This window comes from Chiloscyllium plagiosum, unplaced genomic scaffold, assembly GCF_037043375.1.
Source record: "Chiloscyllium plagiosum isolate Xiang-an unplaced genomic scaffold, Cpla_swu_hap1 HiC_scaffold_7, whole genome shotgun sequence".
NCBI lineage: Eukaryota > Metazoa > Chordata > Chondrichthyes > Orectolobiformes > Hemiscylliidae > Chiloscyllium > Chiloscyllium plagiosum.
The window spans coordinates 72,039,668-72,067,279 of record NW_028270145.1 but is presented as its reverse complement, the minus strand read 5'-3'; the positions used below and the strand labels follow the sequence as shown (position 1 = coordinate 72,067,279).

The 27,612-nt window shown below is 39.7% G+C and overlaps 1 protein-coding gene across 50 annotated transcripts in view; it reads left to right on the top strand.

The window, feature by feature from the left end:
• The window catches only part of LOC122551665 (mucin-13-like), a 93,116-nt gene extending 70,227 nt beyond the window's left edge, over positions 1–22,889 (top strand). For all 50 annotated transcript variants that reach the window (XM_087989133.1, XM_087989120.1, XM_087989152.1 and 47 more), the window contains 6 exons: positions 2,235–2,369; positions 8,424–8,535; positions 9,737–9,774; positions 11,199–11,286; positions 18,574–18,709; positions 21,825–22,889. In XM_087989133.1, coding sequence (XP_087845259.1) covers positions 2,235–2,369; positions 8,424–8,535; positions 9,737–9,774; positions 11,199–11,286; positions 18,574–18,709; positions 21,825–21,902 — 587 coding nt within the window. In that variant the 3' untranslated portion in view covers positions 21,903–22,889. The remainder of the gene's footprint in view (positions 1–2,234; positions 2,370–8,423; positions 8,536–9,736; positions 9,775–11,198; positions 11,287–18,573; positions 18,710–21,824) is intronic.
• Positions 22,890–27,612: the final 4,723 nt, after the last annotated feature.

The following is a 27,612-nucleotide window of genomic DNA, read 5'->3' as shown; positions in this document are numbered from 1 at the left end:
ATCATGGCATTTTGGAGAGGATCTTGTAAATGGTGGTGTTCCTATGCATCTGTTGCCTTTGTCCTTCTTGTAGGTTGAGGTTGTGAGTTTGAAAGGTGCTGTCAGAGGAACTTTGGTAAACCACCAAGGACTTCTGGAGTCCAAATAGCTGATAAAAAAGGTTTTGAAAGATAATATATTTAGAAGGCAGAACACTTAACTGTGAGTCAAGATAAAGTGAGCAATACTTTTAAACAGATAATTCTTCGATAGCTCAAAAATGGGAGTTAAAACCATAAAGTGGATCCAGCAAAATTTTTAGTTCTTAGAACTGTAGGCACTGGGTACAAAAAAAATGAGAAACTTATAAAACAGATTTTGTTCAACCTATATTCAACTATATATTGTGTAAAACTTTCGGTGGTCCATGATAAGAAAGGTATTAAAGACATGTCTCTGCCATTGACCAATCTGGAGAATCATGGGACGCCTCTGTAGGAGACACATTTAGTCAAAAGCATGATGGAGCTAATACAAAAATGTCTATTGTAAATGTGCAGGACAAAGCAACAGAACAAGCTCAAAATATGGTAGAAAGTGAATTTGAAATATTCGGAAAGGATTAATTGTGAAGAATGGCAAAACCACAACTCATTTATGATGCTTTAATATCAACCTATAGGCATATTAGAGTTAAGATCCCTTGCTGGTCCCTGCTCATAGTCTGACTTGCGTTGCAGTCGAGAGTGATGTGCTGGAAAAGCACAGCAGGTCAGGCAGCATCCGAGGAGCAGGAGAATCGACGTTTTCGGCATAAGCCCTTCATTAGGAATGAGGTTTGTGGCCGGGGGGCTGAAAGATAAATGGGAGGTGAGTAGAGTTGAGGAGAAGGTGGCTGAGAATGCAAAAGGTGGATGAAGGTGAGGGAGAAGGTGATATGTTGGAGAGGAGGGTGGAGCGGATAGATGGGAAAGGTGATACACAGGTCAAGAGGGCCGTGCCGAGTTGGAGGCTTGGGACTGGGACAATGTGGGGGGGAGGGAAAATGTGGAAACTGGTAAAATCCACATTGATCCCGTGTGGTTGCAGGGTCACAAGGCAGAATATGAGGCAATCTTTCTCAAGCATCAGGAAGTAAGGGTTTGGCTTTGGAGGAGTCCAAGGACATACATGCCCATGGTGGACTGGCTGAACACTTCAACTCCCTCTCCCATTCTGCCAAGGACATGCAATGGGATCAATGTGGATTTCTGCAGTGTCCTCATTTCTCCAGCATTTGCAGTCCCCACTTTCTCCTATCTAACTTGCATTGCAGTCTGGCTCCACAACCCAGTCTTGTTCAGATTTTCGATGTAATCCCAACAGTGGCCACCAACAAAACTTGGCAATGTTGGGCCAACATAGCTGCCAGCTCACCAGATTGGCCAGCAGCTCTCTAAAGCGGTACTTCCTCGCCACATGAAGTTGGTAATTTCGACCTTAGACATTTAACATCGTTTCCAGCATATGATAGCCACAAGGCAGCTGTCTTTTTGGTGGATGGATTCTGTGATACTGATGTTATTAATTCAAAAATCTGATAGCAGAAAAAGTTACAGGTGGTAACATAAGTATCAATTTATCAGGTACGAGTACCTTGCTGAAGCCCATCACTGCACCTGTGGCCGATCATGAGGGCAGAACCGATCTGGGTTAATTAACATGGCTATTTGTACAGAAACAGATTCCAGATGCCACGTCATATCACATCACAGTGGCAGTAAATTGCAGTTGTTAAACAAACTCCCATCCCCACATCCCACATCCAAAACCCAGTCCTACCCTGTGCCCCCCCCTCCCCTACTTTCCCCAGCTCCTTAGTGTGTACAATCTCTCCTTTCTTAAAAAGACCCAACAACTTAACTCCACCATCTATAAGGCTTCTTCCCAGGACCTCCTTGCAATCTGAGCAGTGCCCACGACATTCTCCTGGCAAAGATCAGACCTCTGCATCTGCAGACTGTTATAGAGGGTGGGACTTCTTCCTACTGAGTGAGGGTCTGGCTTTTGTTAAGGCCATCCACATTGTATCATTATTGTCGGGTACCCTTTTCTAAAACTGACTACTTTGCAACAAACCTTCCTTTAAGACGACAAGAAGTCCATCCCTTAAGCAGCCTGGTGTTTTTTGATATGAATTCCATCAGTATAATATTGAATACAATATATAAATTAAATATTTGTAAATTAATTTATTATTTTGTTTTCGTCAATAGCTGTGTATGGATGTAATTTGAAAAAGTGTGACCCTTATACTACGATAAGTTGTTATCAGCCACCTCATGGACTTGCTGTGTGCATTTGCAGAGATGGATTTTTTAGAAATGAAAGATATGATACAAAATGCCAAGGTATTTTCATTTACCTCCTGATTTTTGACATTAAATATTTGTATATAAATGGCATAATATTTGTTAGGATCACAAATCACTTGAATTTTTATTTGCTGATTACAGTTTTGAAAATTATGTCATTCAGATTATAAATTTCCATTTGAGTCTTGCTGAAAAAGAGATTTTATGTTAAAAGTTTTTATCTTGTAGTCAGTTAGGGGAAGATTAAGGGAAATTGGATATCAAAAATGTTGAATAAAAGACAAAGTGAGTGGTAGTGGTTATCAAGAAGACAAAGGAGTAGGTACTAATGGCAAAATAAAGATGAGCACTGACTGAAAGCACACTATGAAAGAAACAAGTACAGATACTGAGGGTGGGGTGTTGTGAAGGAGAGGATGTGAAATTATCAAAATGGAGGACAGAGGACTAAAATTGTTGAACTCAATGTTGAGTCCTGAAGGCTGTAAAGTGCCAAAACAGAACACGAAGCATTGTTCCTATAGCTTATTTGCCTCTTCAACACACCACCACATTCCCTGACCAATATCTCTGTCCAGTGAAGCTCAGTGTAAGCTAGAAGAACAGCATAAGCTCGAAGAGTTCCACTCAGGAACTCTGTAGCCTTCAAGACATAATATCGGGTTCAACAATTTAAGGTCTTGAGGTGATGTTCTTACCCCAAGCCCCACACACCGAACCTTGCTATCACATCCCAAAAGAGAAAATGCTGGAAAATCTCAGCAGGTCTGGCAGCATCTGTAAGGAGAGAAAAGAGCTGACGTTTCGAGTCTAACTGACGCTTTGTCAAAGCTCCTTGTTATCACATGGGCTGCTTCCACACACAATCCATTGTCAGCTACTAATAGCTCCACTAACAGCTATTTATTCCCCCAAACTGACGATTATGCACTCCTTTGTCTGTCCAACTGTTTTTCTCCCTCTTTGGGCTCTATCTCCCCCTAATATTTACTTTCCCCCTTTCCCACACCGTATCTTCTGCATAAATATCAAACTTTTCCCAGCTACTATCAGTTTTGAAGTCATTGGACTCAAAATGTTAACTCTGATTTTTCTTCACAGATGTTGGCAGACCTGCTGAGTTTTATTTTCCAGCAATTTCTGTTTTTGTTTTTGCTTCTGATTTCAGCATCTGCAATTCTTTCAGTATTTTATTTCTATAACTCGTGTTGGGCTTCATAGAAAGGCTATAGCAGGCCTCATACAGAAATGTAAGCTTAAGAGCAAAATAATGCATTTAAATGGCAAGCAATCAGAAGATTAGGGTCATCCCTGAGCAAAGGTGTTCTGTAAAGTGGTCACCCAGCCTTCATTTGGGATTCTCAATATTCAGAAGACCACCTTGTCAGCAGCAGATTTACCCAACTAGACAAAAAGTAAATTGCTGCTTCACTTTGGGGTGTTTGCCAATGAGGAGGTTAAAGTGCAAGTTTAAGGTTGCCGTGATTACATAGGAAAGTGCCTTAGAAGGGGAATGAGACGGTAGGGGATGATAAAGGAAGTGAACCAGGGTGTCACCAGGTTGTCATAAAGGGAATGGTTCCTATGGAATGCTGACTGCTGACAGGGGAGTAGAGGGGAAGATGTTTTTGGTGGTGATATCATGATGGCAGAAATGGTAGAGGATGAACGTTTGAATGTGGAGGCTGGTGGAAAGTGAGAACAAGGGGGAACCTTGTTCTGGAAGGGAAGGGAAGAGGTGAGAACAGGAGTGCAGGAAATAGGTCAAACATGGCTGAGTACTTTGTCAGTCACAGTAGGGAGAATGCCTTAGCTTAGAAAAAATTAAGACATGTTTGAAGCATTGTTGCTAAAGCTAAATCATTGAAGTAGATGTAAGGAAAATCGAGAAACTGGGAATATGGAATCCCTTATAGGAAGCAGGGTGCTGTAGTCAATGTAGCTGTGGGAGTTGGTGATGTTATAATAGACCTCTGTAGACAATCTCTTCCCAGAAATGGAGACAGTGAAGTAAAGAAAGGGAAGGAAGGAGTCAGTGATGAATCAGGTGAAGGAGAGAGAAGGATGGAAATTGGAGCCAAAATTGATTAATTTTTCCAGTTCCAGACTAGAATAGGAAATGATACCAATATAGGCATTCATGTACCAGATAAGGGGTTGTTGAATTGGGCCCGAGTAGGAATGCAACAAGAAATGGTCCACAAATCCAAGAAAAAGAAAGATCTAACTAGGCCCTGTGCAAATACTGATGGTTACATCTTTTATTTGGAGAAAAAGGCATGTTAAAGGAGAAATTAATCAAAGGAACAAGCTCAGTCTCCTACAGTCAGACCCCACCACCAAAAATATATATCTGCATTCCATAGGGACCACCCCTCTGTGACTCCATCATTAGGTCCACACTCCCCACCAACCCCTTTTCCACACCTGGAACCTTCCCCTGCTGCAGTAAGAAATACAAAACTTGTGCCCATACACACCCTCCCTCATTTCCATCCAAGGCCCCAAAGGATCATTCCAAATCTGGCAGAGGTATACTTGCATATCCTCAAACCTCATTTACTGCATCCATTGCTCTCAATGTGGTCTCATCTACATCAGAACCATTCAGGGAACATCTTTGGTCCATACACACCAGCTGACATCACCTTCCTGTACCTATCCATTTCAAATCCCACTCCCCCCATAACATGTCCATTCTGGGTCCCCTCTTCTGCCTCAACAAGGATACCTGCAAACTGGAGAAGGAACATCTCACCTTCTGTGTCAGGAGCCTACAACCACATGGCTTCAACATTGATTTCACTTGTTTCCAAATCTCTTGAAACGGGTAAAAGTGGATAAATCCCCTGGACCTGATCAGGTGTACCCAAGAACTCTTTGGGAAGCTAGAGAAGTGATTGCTGGGCCTCTTGATGAGATATTTGTATCATTGATAGTCACAGGTGAGGTGCCGGAAGACTGGAGGTTGGCAAATGTGGTGCCACTGTTTAAGAAGGGCAGTAAAGACAAGCCATGGAACTATAGACCGGTGAGCCTGACCTCGGTGGTGGGCAAGTTGTTGGAGGGAATCCTGAGGGACAGGATGTACATGTATGTGGAAAGGCAAGGACTGATTCAGGATAGTCAGCATGGTTTTGTGCATACAAAATCATGTCTCACAAACTTGATTGAGTTTTTTGAAGAAGTAACAAAGAGGATTGATGAGGGCAGAGCGGTAGATGTGATCTATATGGACTTCAGTAAGGCATTCGACAAGGTTCCCCATGGGAGACTGATTAAGCAAAGTTAGACCTCATGGAATACAGGGAGAACTAGCTATTTGGATACAGAACTGGCTCAAAGGTAGAAGACAGAGGGTGGTGGTGGAGGGTTGTTTTTCAGACTGGAGGCCTGTGACCAGTGGAGTACCACAAGGATCAGTGTTGGGACTCTACTTTTTGTCATTTACATAAATGATTTGGATGCGAGAATAAGAGGTACAGTTAGTAAGTTTGCAGATGACACCAAAATTGGAGGTGTAGTGGACAGCGAAGAGGGTTACCTCAGATTTCAACAGGATCTGGACCAGATTGGCCAAAGGGCTGAGAAGTGTCAAATAAAGTTTAATTCAGATAAATGTGAGGTGCTGCATTTTGGGAAAGCAAATCTTAGCAGGACTTATACACTTAATGGTAAGGTCTTAGGGAGTGTTGCTGAACAAAGAGACCTTGGAGTGCAGGTTCATAGCTCGTTGACAGTGGAGTCGCAGGTAGATAGGATAGTGAAGAAGGCGTTTGGTATGCTTTCCTTTATTGGTCAGAGTATCGAGTACAGGAGTTGGGAGGTCATGTTACAGCTGTACAGGACATTGGTTAGGCCACTGTTATAATATTGCATGCAATTCTGGTCTCCTCTCTATTGGAAAGATGTTGTGAAACTTGAAAGTGTTCAGAAAACATTTACAAGGATGTTGCCAGGGTTGGAGGATCTGAGCTACAGGGAGAGGCTGAACAGGCTGGGACTGTTTTCCCTGGAGCGTTGGAGGCTGAGGGGTGACCTTATAGAGGTTTACAAAATTATGAGGGGCATGGATAGGATAAATAGACAAAGTCTTTTCCCTGAGGTCAGGGAGTCCAGAACTAGAGGGCATAGGTTTAGGGTGAGAGGTGAAAGATATAAAAGAGACCTAAGGGACAACATTTTCACGCAGAGGGTGGTACGTGTATGGAATGAGCTGCCAGAGGATATGGTGGAGGCTGGTACAATTGCAACATTTAAGAGGCATTTGGATGGGTATATGAATAGGAAGGGTTTGGAGGGATATGGGCCGGGTGCTGGCAGGTGGGACTAGATTGGGTTGGGATATCTGGTCGGCATGGTCGGGTTGGACCGAAGGGTCTGTTTCCATGCTGTACATCTCTATGACATCCCATCCCAGATCTAACCCTCTGACTCGGCTCCAGCCCCTTTGCCTGACCTACCCTTCCAACTACCTTCCCAGTTATCCACTCCACACTTCTCATTGACCTATCACCAGCATCGTTTACCTTCACCCACCTGTCAACATCCCACCTATCTTTCCATTAGCCCCATCTCCCATTTATTTCTCATCTCCCTTCCCCCTCTCCAGCCCAAAACATTGAATCTCTTGCTTCTCAGATGCTGCCTGACCTATTATCCTCATGTGAAAGGCACTACCTAATTTCAAATCTTATCTTCGTCTTCCCTTGTCAAAGTCTTCATAATTTTAAACAATCAACTATGTATTTGTGAAATAATTGATTAATGAAATTCTTCTTTATTCTAATAACAGAGTTTTTGTTTCACTATTTTAGTAACTGAAACCCTTTATCCTTGGTATCATCTTGGCGACATTAACTGCACCAATATCTGTCACCTTATGATCCTCTGTAATATAACGTACATAACATCAGAGATACTTTACTAATTGCAGCCTAACCACATTTGTACATACTTATGATTTTCTCCTTGCTTTTGTGCTCAAGCACTATTTATAATTCCAAGGATCCATACCTTTTTAATTCCTTTAACAAACTACTTGACAACTTTTTATAAACTGTGCATCTAAACCTTTAAATCACAAAAAAGCTTCCACTACTTTTAAAGTTTCATCATTTGATGTATAGGTAACAACTTCTGCACATTGTCCCAATCTTCTACATTTGGCAGAATGTTAGCGAAAATCTTGGAGCAAAGGTATAAATGTCATTTTAGCTGTCGTACCATAAATCTTTGTAAATCAGTGCAACCAATCCTGATAGAAATTCCAAGTAAATTTATCCTCTTCTCCATCATCTTTCCAAAACGTATCATCCCGAGTTCTCCAGAATAAACGTCTGAGTTTTATGTAGCAGTTCTATGTGTAAAACAATTAGTTAATCAAAAATATATGCAGATTGTTTTCGATGAATGCAGTTTCAAATAACATGGATTTGTTATAACATAGATATTACTTTACAACCATTAATCCAATAAAGCACCCATAATTTGCAACAACATTATTATTGATCACCGATAATATATTTACTATATATATATGCAATGCCGGAGGTGACCTTTAATGGGACACTTGTTTCTTCCTCAGTGAGCCCAGTGTCACTTTTCTAAGTCTCTGTATTCACTGTTTCAACTGATCCACCTCTGCCTGGGGCTATCATCACTTGCAATACTTTCTCCACATCACACTTAACTTCATAATTGATGGCAAATCTCGCATGTAATGTACATGCTTTTTATTTCAAATATCCCTTTAAGAATGATATCACAAATTATCCACAATTGGAAATGATCACTTTTTCCTTTAGTAGTGGGAATGGAGGTGTTATTATTCACTATATTGTGAAAACATCTGCAGCAGTGAGCAGATCCAATTTATTAAAAAGACGTCAAATCAGCCTGGAGACTTCTGAGGACGTACCTGAATATTTAAATGGGTTTCTATAGGAATATGTTTCTAATAATGCAATTTCACTTATTGCAGTGATTTTCAGGAACATAACTACCACGTTATTCAAGGACTACATTTGTGTTGAAAATGTTTTAATTATACCACCTCTGAATATTTTAATATGTATTTTATACTTACAGAGTCATGCATTGCTCAGTGCAAAGGAGAGAACGAATATTTAGTTCGAGATGGTGATAAATGTGATTGTAAATGTCAAGCTGGATATAAACGAAGGGATGATAAATGTGAAAGGTTGAGTATGAATCATTAACTTATAAGATTATTTTACTTTAATTTTATCCACCTTTCTCCCTTTACAGTCTGTGCCCCAAAGACTGTTATCCATCCTGTGGAGGAGAACTGGCCGGAAGGCCATTTCTATGTCCTTGACATATCCCCACTGAACAGGACTCATGACTGCCATCAGGAACCCACTCATCGCACCTTATTTTTCATTAGGTTTTGGTTTGTGGAAATATCATAAGTCTACCTCAGCCACAAGGAGAATCAAACAACACTATTGGCATTGTTATCCTATTCTGAACCACATACATTTATTTCACATCTCTGTTTTCCTGAAAAGGTGCTGCTGTGCCTGAATAGCTCTCAACCTTGTGAGATGGTATTCCTATAATTATGCTGTGTAAGGCACGCCAGGAATATTGCCCCAATGATGCTGAAGTACATCCCGATGACTAAGTAGATCACATAGGATGGTGTGTGACTGGATGGGGATATTGGAGGTTGTGGTGATGCTATAACTTTTCTAATTGCGCCTCTGTGTGATTGAGCAGTATGCTGAAAGTCATCATCAAAGTTCATTTAAATGAAGTAGAGTACGCATGCTTTGACCAAAGGCAGATCCTTGCCTTGTAACTGCTGACCTTTCACCATGAGCTGCTTTCTGGCAGGTCCTTAGCCACTAATGGTTTGGCATTACTCTTCATTCAGGTCCTAAGTCTATCTCAGCCAAATCAAACAGCGGATCAAACAGCACTAATAGTGTTTTTTGGAATTATTTGGAACCAAATGCTATTGATCCAGTTACCTGAGCAGCTGTCCCCCACTATCCCCATAAATGAAGCATCAAACAATTACTGATGTAAATACAAATGTATTTCAGCAAAGAGTTAACATCTGCAAGGCAGGAACAACATGGAGATAAATGGAAGAAAAATATTCCATAAAAAAATGATTAACTTTTGGGTTCCAGTTCAGGATTCAGGAAGTTAATGTAAGGTACATAGATCCTTTATAAGTCAGGTTGCAAAGACAAAGCAAAATACTCTCTAAAACTAAATAAAACTGAAACATGGATGCATAATTTTAATTCAATTGTTCTTATTTCAAGTTAACTGTTCTAGTTGGTCAAAATTAATTCACATTGTTATACATGTGTATATTTGAAACATTTCTTATATTTAACACTCACGATGTGCTTGTTTTAATTTAGTTGTCCATTTGGCTATGGTGGAATAGACTGCAATGATGGTAAGAATTAATAGTTTTAAATTCAAATTATGAAATGAAGGGGACAACATTTTCTCAGGAATGGAAGAAGAATGTTTCACTGATGCTTGTGTGTGTCTGTGTGTGCATGCACATACGTGCATGTGTGTGTATTTTCCCATTAAAGCACATTGTTTGAAGACAGTGAAGAGAGTTGTAAGAACCATTTTTAAATATTTCTAGTTAAAAAGATGAAGCATTTGAAATGAAAACAATAAATTTCAATCAATTTGTGACACCGAAGGCTATAGCTCTCAGCGATTTCAGCAGCTGTGTTGGTCCTGTGTTAGCACACATGATATTCCAATTAAAGAAACTCATAGTAAGTTTTGAGAAGATTTTGTAGCTCAGGTTGAGGTTTTAGATGTAGGTTTGCTCGCTGTGCTGAAAGGTTCATTTCCAGACATTTTGTTGACTTACTAGGTAACATCTTCAGTGGACCTCATGCAATACAATGTTGAAACTTCCTGCTTTCTATTTATATGTTTGGGTTTCTTTGGGTTGATGATGTCATTTCTTGTGGTGATGTTATTTCCTGTGGTGAAGTCACTTCCTGTTCCTTTTCTCAGGGGTGGTAGATGGAGTCTTACTCAATGTGTTTATTGATAGAGTTCTGGTTGGAATGCCATGCTTCTAGGAATTCTTGTGGATGTTTTTGTTTGGCTTGTCCTAGGATGGATTTATTGTCCCAGTCGAAGTGGTATCCTTCCTCATCTGTGTGTGAGGATACGAGTGAGAGTGGGTCATTTCTTTTTTTGGCTAGTTCACTGTATGAAGTCAGTTCACCACTGAGCTCGTAGCAGAATCTGATTACAATATTAACATTATATTGTTTAGTCAAACTAATTAAGCTATGGTATATTTTCATTTTATCCAGCTTGAATTCATTGATACACTTATAAGCTACTTATCCACAAAACATAAGAAAGAAATGAAATGCATAAAATGGGGAGAGAGGAGGAATTTCAGATTGTTATCCGTAGAACAAAGAGAATCTTAGAATTATTACATTGTGGACTGCTTTTATTTCCCCTGGCATTCATCAGTAATCAGAGGGCACAACTTTCAGGGAATAATCAAAAGAATTGGAGGGGTGCTGAGAATTTTAAATGCAGTAACTTGTGTGATCTTGAATATGCACTGAATGGGTAGTGGAAACAGATTCAATAGTAATTCTAAAGAATAATTTGGATATATACCCAATAAGAAAAGAAACTGCAGCATTTTCTAAACAGAGTATGAAAGTGGAACTAATTCAGTATCTCTTGCAAAGAGTCATGATGAGTCAAATTGTTTGCTCCATGATTTTTTAGAACATTATAATTACATTTTAAAGCATTTATACTGAGGTTCAAACATTATTAAAGTTAATTTGATCATTCTTGAAATGCAATTTTGTTTTGCAGCCTTTCAACTCAGTACTGTTGTGATTGGTGTTATAGCTGGAGTTATCATAATAAGTATGACAATTGGACTCATTTATACAAGCATAAGGTAATATTATTTATCTGAATCCAATATTCTTTATCATTCTTATTTAAAAATGGCCCAGTTAAGAGCACAGTTCCAAATAAGGAGCTTAAATAATTACTGAGGTCAAGTACTTCTGAAAAACATCACTTCAATATATCTATTTTCCAAGTGGTAAATAGCATGAGAATGTCTTTAATGTGACATGACTTTAGGAACCCTGTAATATTTTTCTGATTATTAAATGACATCTTAATATTTCCAAATTATAAGGAATGTTTCCTACATTGAAAGTTCTAAGCTTGAGTAATGCCGCAGAAGGATGCTGCATTTATCCAGCTCCCAAATCCCTTATTAAACTGTTCTTGAAATTCTTTTAAAATTTACATTAAAAACATGCATTGACAATTGGGTACAGTCAATGGTGAATATAAATGTTACATCTGAATAACTTCTCTTTATTAAGTTAGGAGACATAAGCAAATGGGATGCCATGCTTGCTTAAAAACAATCAAATGAACAATTAATTATGATGAATCCAATGTTAGTACTGTCCCATAAAAGTTGTACTTATATTAATATGAAATCTTACACTTTTGTTTGAAATACATTTTCAAAGTGTATATTATAGATCACACCAACACTGGGTGACTCCTTGTGAGTTCACTACAGCAGATATAATTCTCACACTTCTTATAACCGTTCCACACGTTTCCAATTTCTTTCATCCTATCACCTGTATGTCCTTGCTTACTATGATCTGCCTGTACTGCTCGCAAACAAACCTTTTCACTGTATTAGGTACACGTGACAGTCAAAAAAGTACTTATTTGTTTTGCTTTAATGAAATGAAAGTTTATATGAAGTACAAGGAGAATTTTGCATCATTGGAAAAATTTAGTGGTGCACATTTTTAACTATGTAAGATAAAGTTGCTTTTTGAAGTAGTGAGGTTGTTACTTTGAGGACAGTGTGGCATCAAGAGTATTTGAGTTAAGTAAACATTGCCTGCTGAAAGCCCTTGGATCAGTTGGATTGCAATTTGCAACCAATCTGAAGGTGTGGAGCTGTTGGATATTTGCAGAGACTTTGAACTGAAAGTATCTCTCTGTCCTTCTCCTGTTGTGACTGAAAAGACAATGTCAGCAAAACAAAGGAGCTGATCATTGACTTCAGAAAGAAAGGAGATTACACCTCCATCTATATCAGCAGAGTTGAGAGATTTGAGAGTGTCAAGTTCCTCAGAGTGATGATAACCAACAACCTGTCCTAGACTTTCCATGTTGGAGCAACAATCAAGGAGGCACAACAACACCCCTTCTTTCTCAGATGGCTCAGGAAATTTGGCATGTCCATAAGGTTCCTTCACAAGAAAAAGTGAGGACTGCAGATACTGGAGATCAGTCAAAGAATGTGGCGCTGGAAATGCGCAGTCAGGCAGTATCCGAGAAGCAGGATAATCGATGTTTTGAGCACAAACCCTTCATCAGGAATGAGGCATGTGGCCTAAGGAGGCTGAGAGATAAATTGGACAGGGCTGGGGCTGGGGGAAGATAGCTGGGAATGCGATAGGTAAATGAAAGTGGGGGTGATGTTGATAGGTCGGAGAGGAGAGTGGAGCAGATAGGTGGAGAGGAAAATGGACAGGTAGGACAGTTCAAGAAGGTGGTGCTGAGTTGGAGGTTTGGGTCTGGGATAAAGTGGGGGGAGCAGAAATGAGGAAACTGATGAAATTCACATTGATCCCTTGTGGTTGGAGGGTCCCAAGGTGGAAGATGATGTGTTCTTCCTCCAGGTGTTGGGTTTAGGGTTTGGTGGTGGAGGAGGCCCAGGACTTCCATATCTTTGGTGGACGGGGGGGGGGGGCAGTTAACATGTTCAGCCACAGGGCGCTGGGGTTGTTTAATGCGTGTGTCCCAGAGATATTCTCTGAAACGTTCCGCAAGTTGGCATCCTGTCTGTCCAATCTAGAGGACACCAAATCAGGAGCAAGGGATACAGTAGAAGGCATGTGTGGAAGTACAGGATGTGAAAGGATGTGAAAAGATCCTTTGGGGCCTTTGATGGAGGTAAGGGGGGAGGGGTGGGCGCAGGTTTTGCACTTCTTGCAGTGGCAGGGCAAGGTGCCAGGAGTGGAGGGTGGGTCGGTGGGGAACATGGACCGAACAAGGGTGTTGCGGAGGGAATGGTCTATGTGGAATGCAGACAGTTTTGGGGAGGGAAATATATCCCTGGTGGTAGGTTCTGTTTGTAACTGGCAGAAATGTTGGAGAATGATGCAATGTATCTGGAAGTTGGTGGGGCTGTAGTAGATGTCCGTGTTGAGTCAGTCACTGAAAATGGAATTGGAGAAGTCCAGGAAGGGGATGGAGGTGTCCAAGATGATTCAGGGGAATTTGAGATTTGGATGCAAGGTGCTAGTGAAGTTGATGAACTGTTCAACTCTTTGTGGGAGCCTGGAGGAAGAACACCTCACTTTTCATCTTGGGACCCTCCAACCACATAGGATCAATGTGGATTTCACTAGTTTCCTCATGTCACCTCCCTCCACCTTATCCCAAATCCAAATTTCCATCTCCGCACCTTCTTGAACTGTCCGACGTGTCCATCTTCCTCTTCACCTATCTGTTCCACCCTCCTCTCTGACCAATCACCTTCACCCCCACCTACATCTACCTATCGCATTTGCAGCTATCTTCCACCCAGCCCTACCACCTCCCATTTATACCTCAGTCCCCTTGAGCCATAAGCCTTGCTCCTCGAATGCTGCCTGACCAACTGTGCTTTTCCAATACCACACTCTTCGACTATAAGGACCATCACTAACTTTTAGAGATGCACCATAGAAAGCAGACTGTCTGGGTATAAAATAACCTTTTATGGCATCAGCTCTGCCCAGGACCGTAAGACACTACAGAAGGCTGTGGGCACAGACTAGACCATCACAGTAGCCAAGCAGTAGAGTCATAGAGTCATAGAAATGTACAGCTTGGAAACAGACACTTCGGTCCAATCTGTCCATGCCGACCAGATATCTCAACCCAATCTAGTCCCAGCTGCCAGCACCCGGCCCATATCCCTCCAAACCCTTCCTATTCATATACCCATCCAAATGCCTCTTAAATGTTGCAATTGTACCAGCCTCCACCACTTCCTCTGGCAGCTCATTCCACACACGTACCACCCTCTGTGTGAAAAAGTTGTCCCGTAGGTCTCTTTTATATCTTTCTCCTCTCACCCTAAACATATGCCCTCTAGTTCTGGACTCCCCAACCCCAGGGAAGACTTTGCGTATTTACCCTATCCATGCCCCTCATAGTTTTGTAAACCTCTATAAGGTCACCCCTCAGCCTCCGACGCTCCAGCGAATACAGCCCCAGCCTGTTCAGCCTCTCCCTGTAGCTCAAATCCTCCAACCCTGGCAACATCCTTGTAAATCTTTTCTGAAACCTTTCAAGTTTCACAACATCTTTCTGATAGGAAGGAGACCAGAATTGCATGCAATATTCCAACAGTGGCCTAACCAATGTCCTGTACAGACGCAACATGACCAATAAAGGAAAGCATACCAAATGCCTTCTTCACTATCCTATCTACCTGCGACTCCACTGTCAACGAGCTATGAACCTGTATTCCAAGGTCTCTTTGTTCAGCAATACTCCCTAAGACCTTACCATTATGTGTATAAGTCCTGCTAAGATTTGCTTTCCCAAAATGCAGCACCTTGCATTTATCTGAATTAAACTCCATCTGCCACTTCTCAGCCCATTGGCCCATCTGGTCCAGATCCTGTTGTAATCTGAGGTAATCCTCTTCGCTGTCCACTACACCTCCAATTTTGGTGTCATCTGCAAACTTACTAACTGTACCTCTTATGCTCACATCCAAATCATTTATGTAAATGACAAAAAGTAGAGGGACCAGCACTGATCCATGTGGCACTCCACTGGTCACAGGTCTCCAGTCTGAAAAACAACCCTCCACCACTACCCTCTGTCTTTTATCTTTGAGCCAGTTCTGTATCCAAATGGCTCGTTCTCCCTGTATTCCATGAGATCTAACCTTGCTAATCAGTCTCCCATGGGGAACCTTGTTGAATGCCTTACTGAAGTCCATATAGATCACATCTACCACTCTGCTCTCATCAATCTTCTTTGTTACTTCCTCAAAAAACTCAATCAAGTTTGTGAGACATGATTTCCCATGCACAAAACCATGTTGACTATCCCAAATCAGTCCTTGCCTTTCCAAATATATGGACATCCTGTCCCTCAGAATCCTTCCAATGACTTGCCCACCACCAACGTCAGGCTCACTGGTCTACAGTTCCCTGGCTTGTCCTTACCACCCTTCTTAAACAGTGGCACCACATTAGCCAACTTCCAGTCTTCCGGCACCTCACCTGTGACTATCGATACAAATATCTCAGCAAAAAGCCCAGCAATCATTTCTCTAGCTTCCCAAAGAGTTCTCGGGTACACCTGATCAGGTTCTGGGGATTTATCCACTTTTATGCGTTTCAAGACATCCAGCATTTCCTCCTCTGTAATATGGATATTTTGCAAGGTGTCACCATCTATTTCCCTACAATCTGTATCTTACATATTCTTTTCCACAGTAAATATTGATAACCTGTATGTCTCTGTCCAAGTTTTTGTTTCTATGATCTGTATGTCCTTGTTTACCATGATCTGCCTGTACTGCTTGTAAGCAAAGCTTTTCACTGTACTTTGATTAATTTATTGTCACTTGTATCTATCAATCAATAAAGACACAAAGGCTTAAAGAAAACTGTATTCAGCAAAGATTTAGATCTACAGGATCAACTGTCAAAGTGAAGAATATCCATCATTTTGCAGACATCAGCATATCATTATTTCTGAACTCAAAAGGAACTGTGAGAATCCACACAAATGATCTAGGCTTTTGATGTTCAGAACATTATTTTGTCTGTCTATATAGTTTCGCACTCAAAATATCTGAATCAAATAGTCTGCCTTAATCATATACGTATGTGTACTCATTTGGAGTTTGTAAAGGAGTATAGTTTAAGTTGCCCTAATAGTAGGTAACTAATTCTTTATCTTCTATGTTTTTTGTTAAAGTTAAATATGTTACATTAAATAGGTATTTTTGGTAATTACAAATCTTGGTGTGAATTATTTTTGTCCTGTATACCAGTCAGTCAGGCAAACTAATTATGTTGCTGGTGTAATTGGGATCTTATACATTTTCAGATATTCCCAGTGAAATCATGACAATATCCTTGAAGCCAAGGGCTTTGCACAGTCTTAATGGTGACTGAAATGTATTTTTTATATGAATTGATAGCTCAGCATTTTTGTTCCCTTACCCATAAGCACCAATTGCATTGGGGCATATTGCTACGTTTGGCATGGTATTTGTGGTGTAGTAACTTTTGTTACTGCAAAGCTAGATCCAAAAAATCTTGTTGTTTGAATTGTCAACATGGGAAATAGCAAAATGAACTCAGTAATGTCTTTTTTATTAAATAAATATGAATAAACATGTAAATGTACAAGAGATCTTATCACTTGATCTTTATTTCTCATATTGCTGTTTTTATCACTTCTATTTCTAAAGTCTAATTGTATACCAACAATTTTCTAATATCTTAACTTGGCCACTTTTGGAATACTGCATTCAATTCTGATCTTCCTACTTTAGGAAGAATGTTGTAAAACTTGAGAGGGTTCAGAAAAGATATACAAGAATGTTGCCAGGATTGGGTGGTTTGAGCTATAGGGAGAGGCTGAATAAACTGGGACTATTTTCCCTGGAGTGTCAGAGGCTGAGGGGTCACCTTATAGAATTTTATCAATATATAATCTGATATTGTAGAATTTATCACATAGTTTAAATAGATTATTCCTCCAATAACAAGCGGGAAGTTGGCATTGAAGGAATGATTTAAAAAGCATTACTTTAGCTCAAGTAAGGTGTTTGATTAGGTTCCTCATGGTAGACTGGTTAATAAGGTTAAGTCACATGAAATACAGGGAGAACTAGCCATTTGGATACAGAATTGGCTCGAAGGTTAGAAGACAGAGGGTGGTGATGGAGGGTCACATTTTGGACTGGAAGCTGTGACCAGCTATGTGCCACAAGGATCAGTGCTGGGTCCACTGCTTTTTGTCATTTATATAAATGATTTGGATTTGAAATAGGAGATATTGTTAGTAAGTTTACAGATGACACCAAAATTTGTGGTGTCATGGACAGTGAAGAAGGTTACCCCAGGGTACAATACAGCCTTGATCAGATGGACTGATGGACCGAGAAGTGGTCAATGGAGTTTAATTTAGATAAATATGAGGTGCTGCATTTTGGAAAGGCAAATTAAGGCAGGACTTATATACTTAATGGTAAGGTCCTGCGGAATCCTTGCTGAACAGAGAGACTTTGGAGTGCGGGTTCATAGTTCCTTGAAAGTGGAGTTGCAGGTAGATCTGACAGTAAAAAAGGAGTTTGGTACACTTGCCTTTATTGGTCAGTGCATTGAGTGCAGAAGTTGGGAGATCATGTACAGGACTTTGGTTAGGCCATTTTTAGAATATTGTGTGCAATTCTGGTCTCTCTCCTATCGGAAGGATGTTATAAAACTTGAAAGGGTTCAGAAAAGATTTACAAGGATGTTGCCAGCATTGGAGGATTTGAGCTATATAGAGAGGCTGAATAGGCTGGGGCTATTTTCCCTGGAGTGTCAGAGGCTGAGGGGTGACCTTATAGAAGTTTATAAAATCATGAGGGGCATGGATAGAGTAAATCAACAAGATTTTTTTCCCCTGAGTAGGGGAGTCCAGAACGAGAGGGCATAGGTTTAGGGTGAGAGTGGAAAGATTCAAAATAGACCTAAGTGACAACGTTTTCACACAGAGGGTACTGCACGTATGGAATGAGCTGCGAGAGGAAGTGGTGGAGGCTGGTATCATTACAACATTTAAAAGCGATGTAGATGGGCATACAAATAGGAAGAGTTTAGTCATTTATGTGCCAAATGCTGACATATGGGACTTGATTAATATCGGATATCTAGTCAGCACAGACAAGTTGAATTGAAGGGTCTTGTCCCATGCTGTACATCTGTATGACTCTGCAAGTACAGTCCTGGAGTGCTCTGATCATGTGGTCTGAAATCTGTTGGAAAAAACTAATCTTTCTACTCAGGCACTTCTGCACAACAAGAAATCCATAAAAGCAGCAGAGCATTCAACAACTCGGATCCATTATGGAACTGCTCACTTTTTTCTAATACAGATATTAACAGCTATTCTAATTTCACTGTTGCAGATTAAAAGATGCTAAATATGATGAAGGTCAACCATTGGTAAATGAAGCAAAAGAAGGAAGCCCAACAATGATTCCAAGAATAAATATGGGCAACAACCCAATGATGATGAACAGTCTGACAAGAGATAATGATGAGGTATTTTAACACAATTTTTAATTATTTTGTTGATAACTATCCAGCAGTAAAGAATATACCAAATCTTACCTTAAGTTAAATGAATGGAAGAAAGGTCAGGATCATGCAAGAGATTGGTATTCCTTCCCATGCAACTTTACTCTTTCAGATATAGTGAATCAATGAAGACACTTCACAAACACATTTATTATAAATTATTTGATTAAATTAAAATGAGCACCTTAAACAAAATAATTTAAATGTAATATTGTTGAGAACATTACTTTTGACAATTATGGATGATGCTCAACAGAGTTCAGTAAGTTGCATGTTTATTGTTAATTACATTATTGCCCGATATTTAGTGTCATTTGAGATGGAGGTGCCAGTGTCAGACTGGGTTAGATAAAGTCAAAAATGCACAACACCAGGTTATAGTCCAACGGATCTACTTGAACACACTAGCTTTCAGAAGGAGCAGTGCTCTGAAAGTTAGTGTTTTCAAATAAACCCTTGGATTATAACCTGGTGTCGTGTGACTTTTACATTATTCTAAAGATTAGCTTTTGTGAATATGTCATTTCTCTCAGTATTATAGAAAAAAAACTGGCTCTTTAGTGATATAATTCTCCAGTTCCAACATTGGTTCATTGTTGGGCGTTATCTTGGGTGTCTTCAACGTTGATTCCACATCCCTGGAATCTCAAGGCATCAGGTACAGAGGGGCAAAGAAATCTCCTGCTGATCACCACCTATTGTAGTCCTTCAGGTGACAGATCAGCATTCCTCCATTGTTAAAACCTTTTGGAAGACGCACTGAGGAAACCAATAGCCCTACATTTACACTAATGGAAAATTTCAAAGTCATCATAAATAGTGGCTCAGTAGCACCATTGCTAAATGGCAGAGCTAACTCCAGAAGGCATGTTGCCAGACTGGGCCTGCAGCAAGTGCAGAGAGAACTAATGAGAGGAAAACACTTACTACATTTTGTGTTCATCAAGTCAGTCACTCAATGATCTCAGTCCCAGGACATCGCTACAGGAGTTCTTCAAAGTAGTGCTGTAGGCCCAACCATCTTCAGCTACTCCGCCTTCCCTCCATCATAATGTCTATCACTAGAATAGCGATGATGATTGATGATTGCCCGATATTTAGTGCCATTTGAGATTCCTCAGATACAGAAGCAATCTTTGCACATATGCAGGAAGACCTGGACAGAACTTTGGGTTGAGTTGATCAGTGGCAAGTAACAATGGAGCTATACTTTTGTTAGACAGTAAACATCTTAAACAAAAAGGTGGAAATTCAGAGACTTAAAATTGATAAACAAGAGATATTGACTAAGCTGTATGCACTGTAAGTTGGTGAAGTGCCAGGATGGGAAACATTCAAGATTACTAAGGTAAGTCATTAGGAACAAATCACTGCAGATGCTGGAATCTGTACAGAAAACAACAAATGCTGGAGATCACAGCAAGTCAGACAGCATCTGTAGAGAGAGAGAAGCAAGCTAACGTTTCGAGTCTAGGTGACTCTTCATCAGAGCTGAAGTGAAGTGTGGAGGGGATAGTATTTATGCTATCTTTGAGAGGGGGTAGGGATAGTGGTGTTAGTGCTAATGGAGAAAAGATGTTGATAATTCAGATTATAAGATTGGAATGTGAAAATGGCAGAATAATGGTGTGTCTCCTGCCAGACTTTAAAGGACAGTAAGTGGAGTGGGGGGAGGTGAGGACATGATAACAAGCTAAAAGAAAGGGAAGAAGTAGGAGTTGGATCACAATTTAAAGGTGTTGAACTCAATCTTCAGTCTAGAAGGCTGTAAAGTGCATGGTCTTAAGATGAGATGTTGATCCTCCAGTTTGAACTGTGATTCACTGGAACACTGCAGCATGCCGAGGACAGACATGTGGGCATGTGAGCAAGATGCTGTGTTAAAATGACTGGCTATGTAGCCGTAAATTGTAAACCAACTCTTATTTCTTCCTTTTCTTTTAGTTTATTATCATGTCTTCCCCTCCTCCCACTCCACTTACTGTCATTTCAAGTCTGGCAGGAGACGCACCATTGTTCTGCCATTCTCACATTCTGATCATTTAATCTGAACTATCAACATCTTTTTTCCATCAGTACCTTACACCAACTAGTACCCCCACTCTCCCCAAACTGTAGCGTAAGTGCTGCCCCCTTCACAGAGACTCGAAACATTCGCTTGTTCTCTCTCTCCATGGATACTGTCTGACCTGCTGTGATTTGCAGCATTGTTGTTTTCAAGTGATTAGGAATGCATTCTAGGATTTTTAGTCCAGCAACACTGAAAGAACAGGGATATAGTTTCAATTCAGGATTGTGTGGAGGAGAACTTGAAAGTGATGGGGTTCCCATATACCTTCATTTTCTGTGTTTCTCCACCAAAATGAATCACTTCACATTTCTCTGATTCAGATTAGATCTACCATTTGTTTGTCAATTCCAACAATTTGGCCATATCCTTTGAAGTTTTATTTCAGCATTCTCATTTTTTGTAATGTTTATAAGTTTCATATCTTCCACAAATTTTGAAATTGTGCCCGGTACACCAAGATGTAGGTCATTAACTTACATCAGAAAGAGCAGACGCTGACCTAACACTGGGCCTTGTTAGCAGAAAATAACAACCCTTATTTTGTTTTATACTGGCATGTTATAAATACAAGTCATTTATTTCAGCAGAGCTTCTTGGCTCACAATATTAATAAAATGGTGAAACGACCAAGGCCATGGAGGATATAAAATGCTTCATTGGTAATTTCCCATTACTCGAGAAAATGCTTTATCAATTCTATTCTCAAAATCTTAAGCTGACAAATATTTATAAGTTGTGATGAAATATTTTCTTTAGTTCCTAGTACTTTTGCACTTTTCCTTCTTATTTGTTCCTATCATCATCATTTATTACTTTATACTGTCAAATTACAAAATTACGTGACCTAGCTGTGTTTGAATACATTGTCAATGCAACTCTGACATGTATGTCACAATAAGTGTAAGTTTGAATGTTAGAATTTACTCATTAACATGATTAGAATTAGGCAATAAATATTTCAAAGCAGTTAATTAAATTGTCCTAATTTGTCCATGCCTCCCTGCACAGAAATCATATCAAAAAGGTTGGAATACCTATGACAATCCTACCATGGAAAATGAGTACAGCAGGAAAAGGTACTACTGAGCTGACAAAAACATGGATAACAGCACCTACAACAAAAAGACAATTTGCTTTTTATTTTCATAAAACTGAAAAAAGAAATAAATTTTATTAATCTTGCAATGCACAATGACTAAGTAATGTAGCTTTAGTACTTGACATTCAAAATTATTCACCATAATCATTTAATTGTTTTTTAATTCAATTTTAGTTTTGTTAATTTACAAATAATACATTTTGTGATATATTGATCAAACTGTGTGTAAAAGCATGTAAAATGACCCCATTATTCCAGCCTCAAAACTTATATTTTGCTTATACTCAGTGTGAGAGTTGACCCCGTTTGCAACCACAGCTTGTCCGAGTTGTATTAGTCATGAATTTCAATCTTCCAACACACAAATGCCTGTTATACATACCAATATCTTGTCGTTGGAGGTAAGGGATTAAGCTAACAATATGGGCTATGTTGTGAAAATGGTTGGGACCTTAAAACATGACTACTGTTTGTGCCATGTGCCAGTGACACCCAAACCAGCAGTTAACTTTTGTATTTGGTATAAACACCAAAATTGTTTTCTGATTGTGGTGGGGAGAGGGGTTGATGTTTCTAATCTTGAATGGGTGACTTAATACGAACATAATTGATGATTTGACTTGTAAAATTTTGAATTAATAGATACAAAATATGAGTAGAATGGAAAATATTAAAAATGTAAATGCGCATGGAATCTTTGAGCCAAGTGGCCTGTTGCATTGTCAGAATTTCAATTAAAAAAATGTTAATTCAGCTGGTTAGTAATTATCATTATTCTCAGGGCAAATATGGTTTACAATGCTCAATATTCTTACAATGAATAGGCTGGTGTATGTTGTTAAGTAGTGCATAAATACAAAATGTACAGTGAAATGTGTGAAAAACAATTGTGTTGCTTAATGACTGAAAGTATAGAAATTGCTTGAAAAAATGCACAGATTTCAAATGCAAATGAAATAAACACAATTAATATATTTCAGCATATCATTACTAATGAATTTACTCCTGTCTAGTTTCTACACAGTTCATGATGTGCTTGTACAGTCTGTCAACTTCTTTCATAGATAGAATGAGTAAACTTTTATTGCATATACTTAACATTTACTTGTAGTCCAGAGGATAAGGTTTTGTCTTCTCCTGATGTCAACAGTACATCCAAATTTACAGAGGACACCAAAATAGGAAAAAGTGTGCTGCTGGAAAAGCACAACCAGTCTGGCAACATCTGGAACAGGAGATTCGATGTTTCGAGCATAAGCCCTTGTGGTTTCTGGAGGTCAGTCTCTCAGCCCCAGGACATTCCTGCCAGAGTTCCTCAGGGTAGTGTCCTAGGCTGCTTCATCAATGACCTTCCCTCCATCATAATGTCGGAAATGGGGATATTCGCTGATGATTGCACAACGTTCAGCCCCATTCATGACTCTTCAGATACTGAAGCAGTCCATGTTGAAATTCAATAACACATGTACAATATTCAGGCTTGGGCTGACAAGTGGGAAGTAACATTTGTACCACACAAATGCCAGGCTACGACCATCACCAATAGGAGACAATCTTATTACCACTTCATCACATTCAATGGCGTTAACGTGACTGAATTCCCCATTATCAACTTCCTGGGGGATACCATTGATCAGAAAATAAACCGGGCCCACCATATAAATCAGAGGCTCAGTATACTGCAGAAAATAACTCACCTCCTGACTCCCCAAAGCCTGTCCACCATCTAAAAGGCACAAGTCAGGAATATGATGAAATAGTCCCCAGTTGTCTGGATGGTTGCAGTTCCAACAATACTCAAGAAGTTTGACACCAAAACAGCCTGCTTGATTAGCATGATGTCCACACACATCCACTTCTTCCATTACCGGCACTCTGTAGCAGGATGCATTATTTACAGGATGCATTGCAGAAATTCACCAAAGATCCTTAGACAGCATCTTCCGAACTCACAACCACTTCCATTTAAAAGGACAAGGGCACCAGCACCTGCAAGTACCCCTCCAATCCATTCATCATCCTGACTTAGAAATATATTACTATTCTTTCACTGTCACTGGGTCAAAATCCTGGAATTCCCTACTTGCAGGTATTGTGGGTCAATCCACAGCACCTGGACTGCAGTAGCTCAAGGCAGCTCACCACCACTTGTCTCAGGGCAGCTAGGGATTGCCAATAAATCCTCGCCGGTGAACGACATCCATGTCTCATGATTGAATAAAAGACAGGATACAAACAGTTTAGAAAGAGATATTGAAAGGTTATATATGTGGGCAAAAAGTTGGCAATTAGACCATAATGTGGGAAAGTGAGAAGTTGTTCATTTTGGAAGGGAAAAGAAAAACTATATTACTTAAATGGAGAAAACTGCAAAAAGCTGCAACACTAAGGAAGTTGGGGGTTACTTATATAGTATTATAGAAAGCTAGCACATAGATGCAATAGGTAATCAGTAAAGTGAATGAAATTTTGGCCCAAATATCAACAGGGTTAGAGTTTAAGAATAGGGACGTCTTACTGCAACTGTACACGTGCTGGTGAGACTACATCTCAGAAGTACTGTGAGCAATTTTGGTCCCCTCATTTAAATTTAGATTTAATTGTCACATGTATTCAAGTACAAAAGCACAGGGTTACAGTGAAAAGTGCATACTGTTGCTATACAGCGCCATCTTAGATACAAAGGTACCTAGGTACAAAACAGCTTAGATACAAAGTAGTAAAAGAAAGAAAGTTTAAAAATTTAAGCATTACCTTCCTAGAATAAGTAGAAAAATAAAAATATATGGTAGTAGTTAACATTAAAAGCCTTCTTATTACAAACTAGAAAAAAAAAGCAATAATGTTGAAAGTTCAACGGCCTTTAATGATTCTTAGACTTAGCTTGCTCTCTGGGAGATCTCAGCTGCCAGTCCTCTTTTAAAGTTAGGTATAGATTACTTACAGTGTGGAAACAGGCCCTTTGGCCCAACAAGTCCACACCGACCCGTCGAAGCGCAACCCACCCAGACCCATTCCCCTACATTTACCCCTTCAACTAACACTATGGGCAATTTAGCATAGCCAATTCACCTAAGCTGTACATTATTGGACTGTAGAAGGAAACGGAGCACCTGGAGGAAACCCACGCAGACACGGGGAGAATGTGCAAACTCCACACAGTCAGGTGCTGTGAGGCAGCAGTGCTAACCACTGCCAGCGTGCCGCCCATTTTCATTGGAGACAGTTCAGAGAAGGTTCACTGGGATAATCTCTGATATGAAGGGATTGTCTTATGAGCAAAGGCTAAACAGGCTGGGACTCTCCTCACTGGAGTTTAGAAGAATGAGGGGTCATTTCGAAATGTAAAATTTTTTTAAGAGGATTGACAGAATGTTTCACCTCATGTGAGGGGTCTAGGACCAGATAGCCTATTATTAGAACAAAGGGCCACCAATTTAAAACTGAGATGAAGTGGAATTTCTTCTCTCAGAAGGTTGAGGGCCTTTGGAACTCCTTACTAAAGAGTTCTTGCAGTTAAGTTCTTATAGTTAAGATTGTGATAAATAGCTTCTTGATCAGTTGTGAAAGGACAGAAAAATTGACATGAGGAATGTCAGAGCAGCCAAGGTCATGTGGAATGACACAGCAAGGTCAAGGGAGAGAATGGTTTATTCCTGTTCCTATTTCTTATAATCTTATGGCAGTTGCATTTTTAAGGAGGTAGTTGCCAATGACTGCCGATAGCAGAATTGGCTGCAGAAAGCAGCAAAAGATTTCAGTGCAGCGCTGAAGGAGTTCTGTGCTGTTGAAAATGCTACTTAGCAGAAGTGATGCTAAACTGAGGTCTGTTCTCATAAAGATTCCATGAAGAAGAGTGATGGCAGTATTTTGGTTAGTGTTTATCTCTCAATCAACATCACAAAAACTGATTTGTTCATTTTCACAATGACTACAGTTCAGAAGTAATTAATTGTCAATAAAGCACTTAGAAATGGCTGATGGTTGTATAAAAAGCTAAGTATTTTTTTTTCTTTTAGTTTTAATGATGAGTCAATGATTAGCACAAATGTTCAAGTTTTTGAGGATGGGGCTCTACATGACCCACACTGGAAGTGTTGCTGCTGCAGCAAAATCTCTGAAGGCAGAAAATTTTGCGGGGAAATGCTTTCAGCTCAATTTTTTGGTCTCAGATATAAAAATTCTGCAGAATCATATAATTATCAAATTTTACAGTACATAAGGAGCCCATTTGATCCATTTTTGTCTCTCCTGGCTCCTTAAACAGCTACCCAGCTAATCGCATTCTCCAGCCCCACCTTCAAAATGGTCTAATTAATCACTTTCAAATATATATCCAGCTCTTTTTTGAAACCTTCTATGGCATCTGCCTCTGCCATTATCCAACAGAGCACATTTGAAATCCTAACAACTCTCTGAATAAACTCTCTAAGTTTCTCCTCACCCCACTTCTAGCTCTCTTGCTGACAGTCTTGAAATTGTGACCCCTACTTACTGACATACCAACAAAGAGAGACAAAATATGCTTCTTTATTCTGTCAAAATTGTACATGATTTTCAGTACCTCAATAAAATTTCCTTTTAATCATCTCTGCTCCCAAGAAGAATATGAACAATTTCTACAATCTTTCCTTGTGTCTAAAATCCCTCATTCATGGTATCATTCTAGTAAATCTCCTTTGAACTTTCTCCAGGGCTTTAACATTCTTCCTTAAATGTGAAGACTAGAACTGATCACAATGCTTCAAATGTAGTCTGAACAATGATATGTATAGGTGTAGTAACACCTCTTTGCCTATACTCAATACCTCTACTTAGAAACCAAGAATCCCATAAGCATTCTTAACAACTGTCTCAGCTTGCCTAGCCACCTTCAGAGAATCATATATATGAAACCAATGGTCTCTCTGCTCCTGTACTCTCCTCAAATTTGTATGATTGAGCTTGCATTGTCCCTCCCTGTTTCTTCTAACAAAATGCATCATCTCCAGAAAGCTGGAGATTTGAAATTAAAAACAGAAAGTATCTGAGAAACTCAGCAAATCTTGCAGCATCTCTGGAGAGAAAAAGAAAGTTAATGTTTCGACTCCAATATGACTCTTCTTCATAACTGAAAGAGATTTTTAAAATGCTGCTTTTTATGCTGTTGGCAGAGGGGAGAAGCAAGTGGAACAGATTATGAGGATGCCAAGTGACAAGTGGTGTTCCTCAAGGCTTAGTGTTCAAACCACAACTTTTCACTTTTTATATTAAAATCAAGATGAAGGAACTGAGGGCATTCTGACTACGTTTACAGATGATACAAAGATAGGAAGAGGGACAGGTAGCATTGAGGAGGCGAGGAGGCTGTGGAAGGATTTGGACAGGTTAGGAGAGTGGGCAAAGTGGCAGTACAATGTGGGAAAGCGTGAGGTCATGCATTTTGGTAGGAAGAATAGAAGCATAGACTATTTTCTAAATGGGGAGAAAATTCAGAAATCTTAAGTGCAAAGAGACTTGTGAATTCTAGTCCAGGATTCTCTCAAGGTATACTTGCAGGTTGAGTCAGTAGTTAGGAAGGCAAATACAATAATGGTATTTATTTTGAGAGGACTTGAATATAAAAGTAGAGATGTACTTCTGTCACTCTGTAAGGCTCTGGTCAGGCCACATTTGGAGTATTGTGCACAATTTTGGGTCCCATATCTCAGGAAGGAT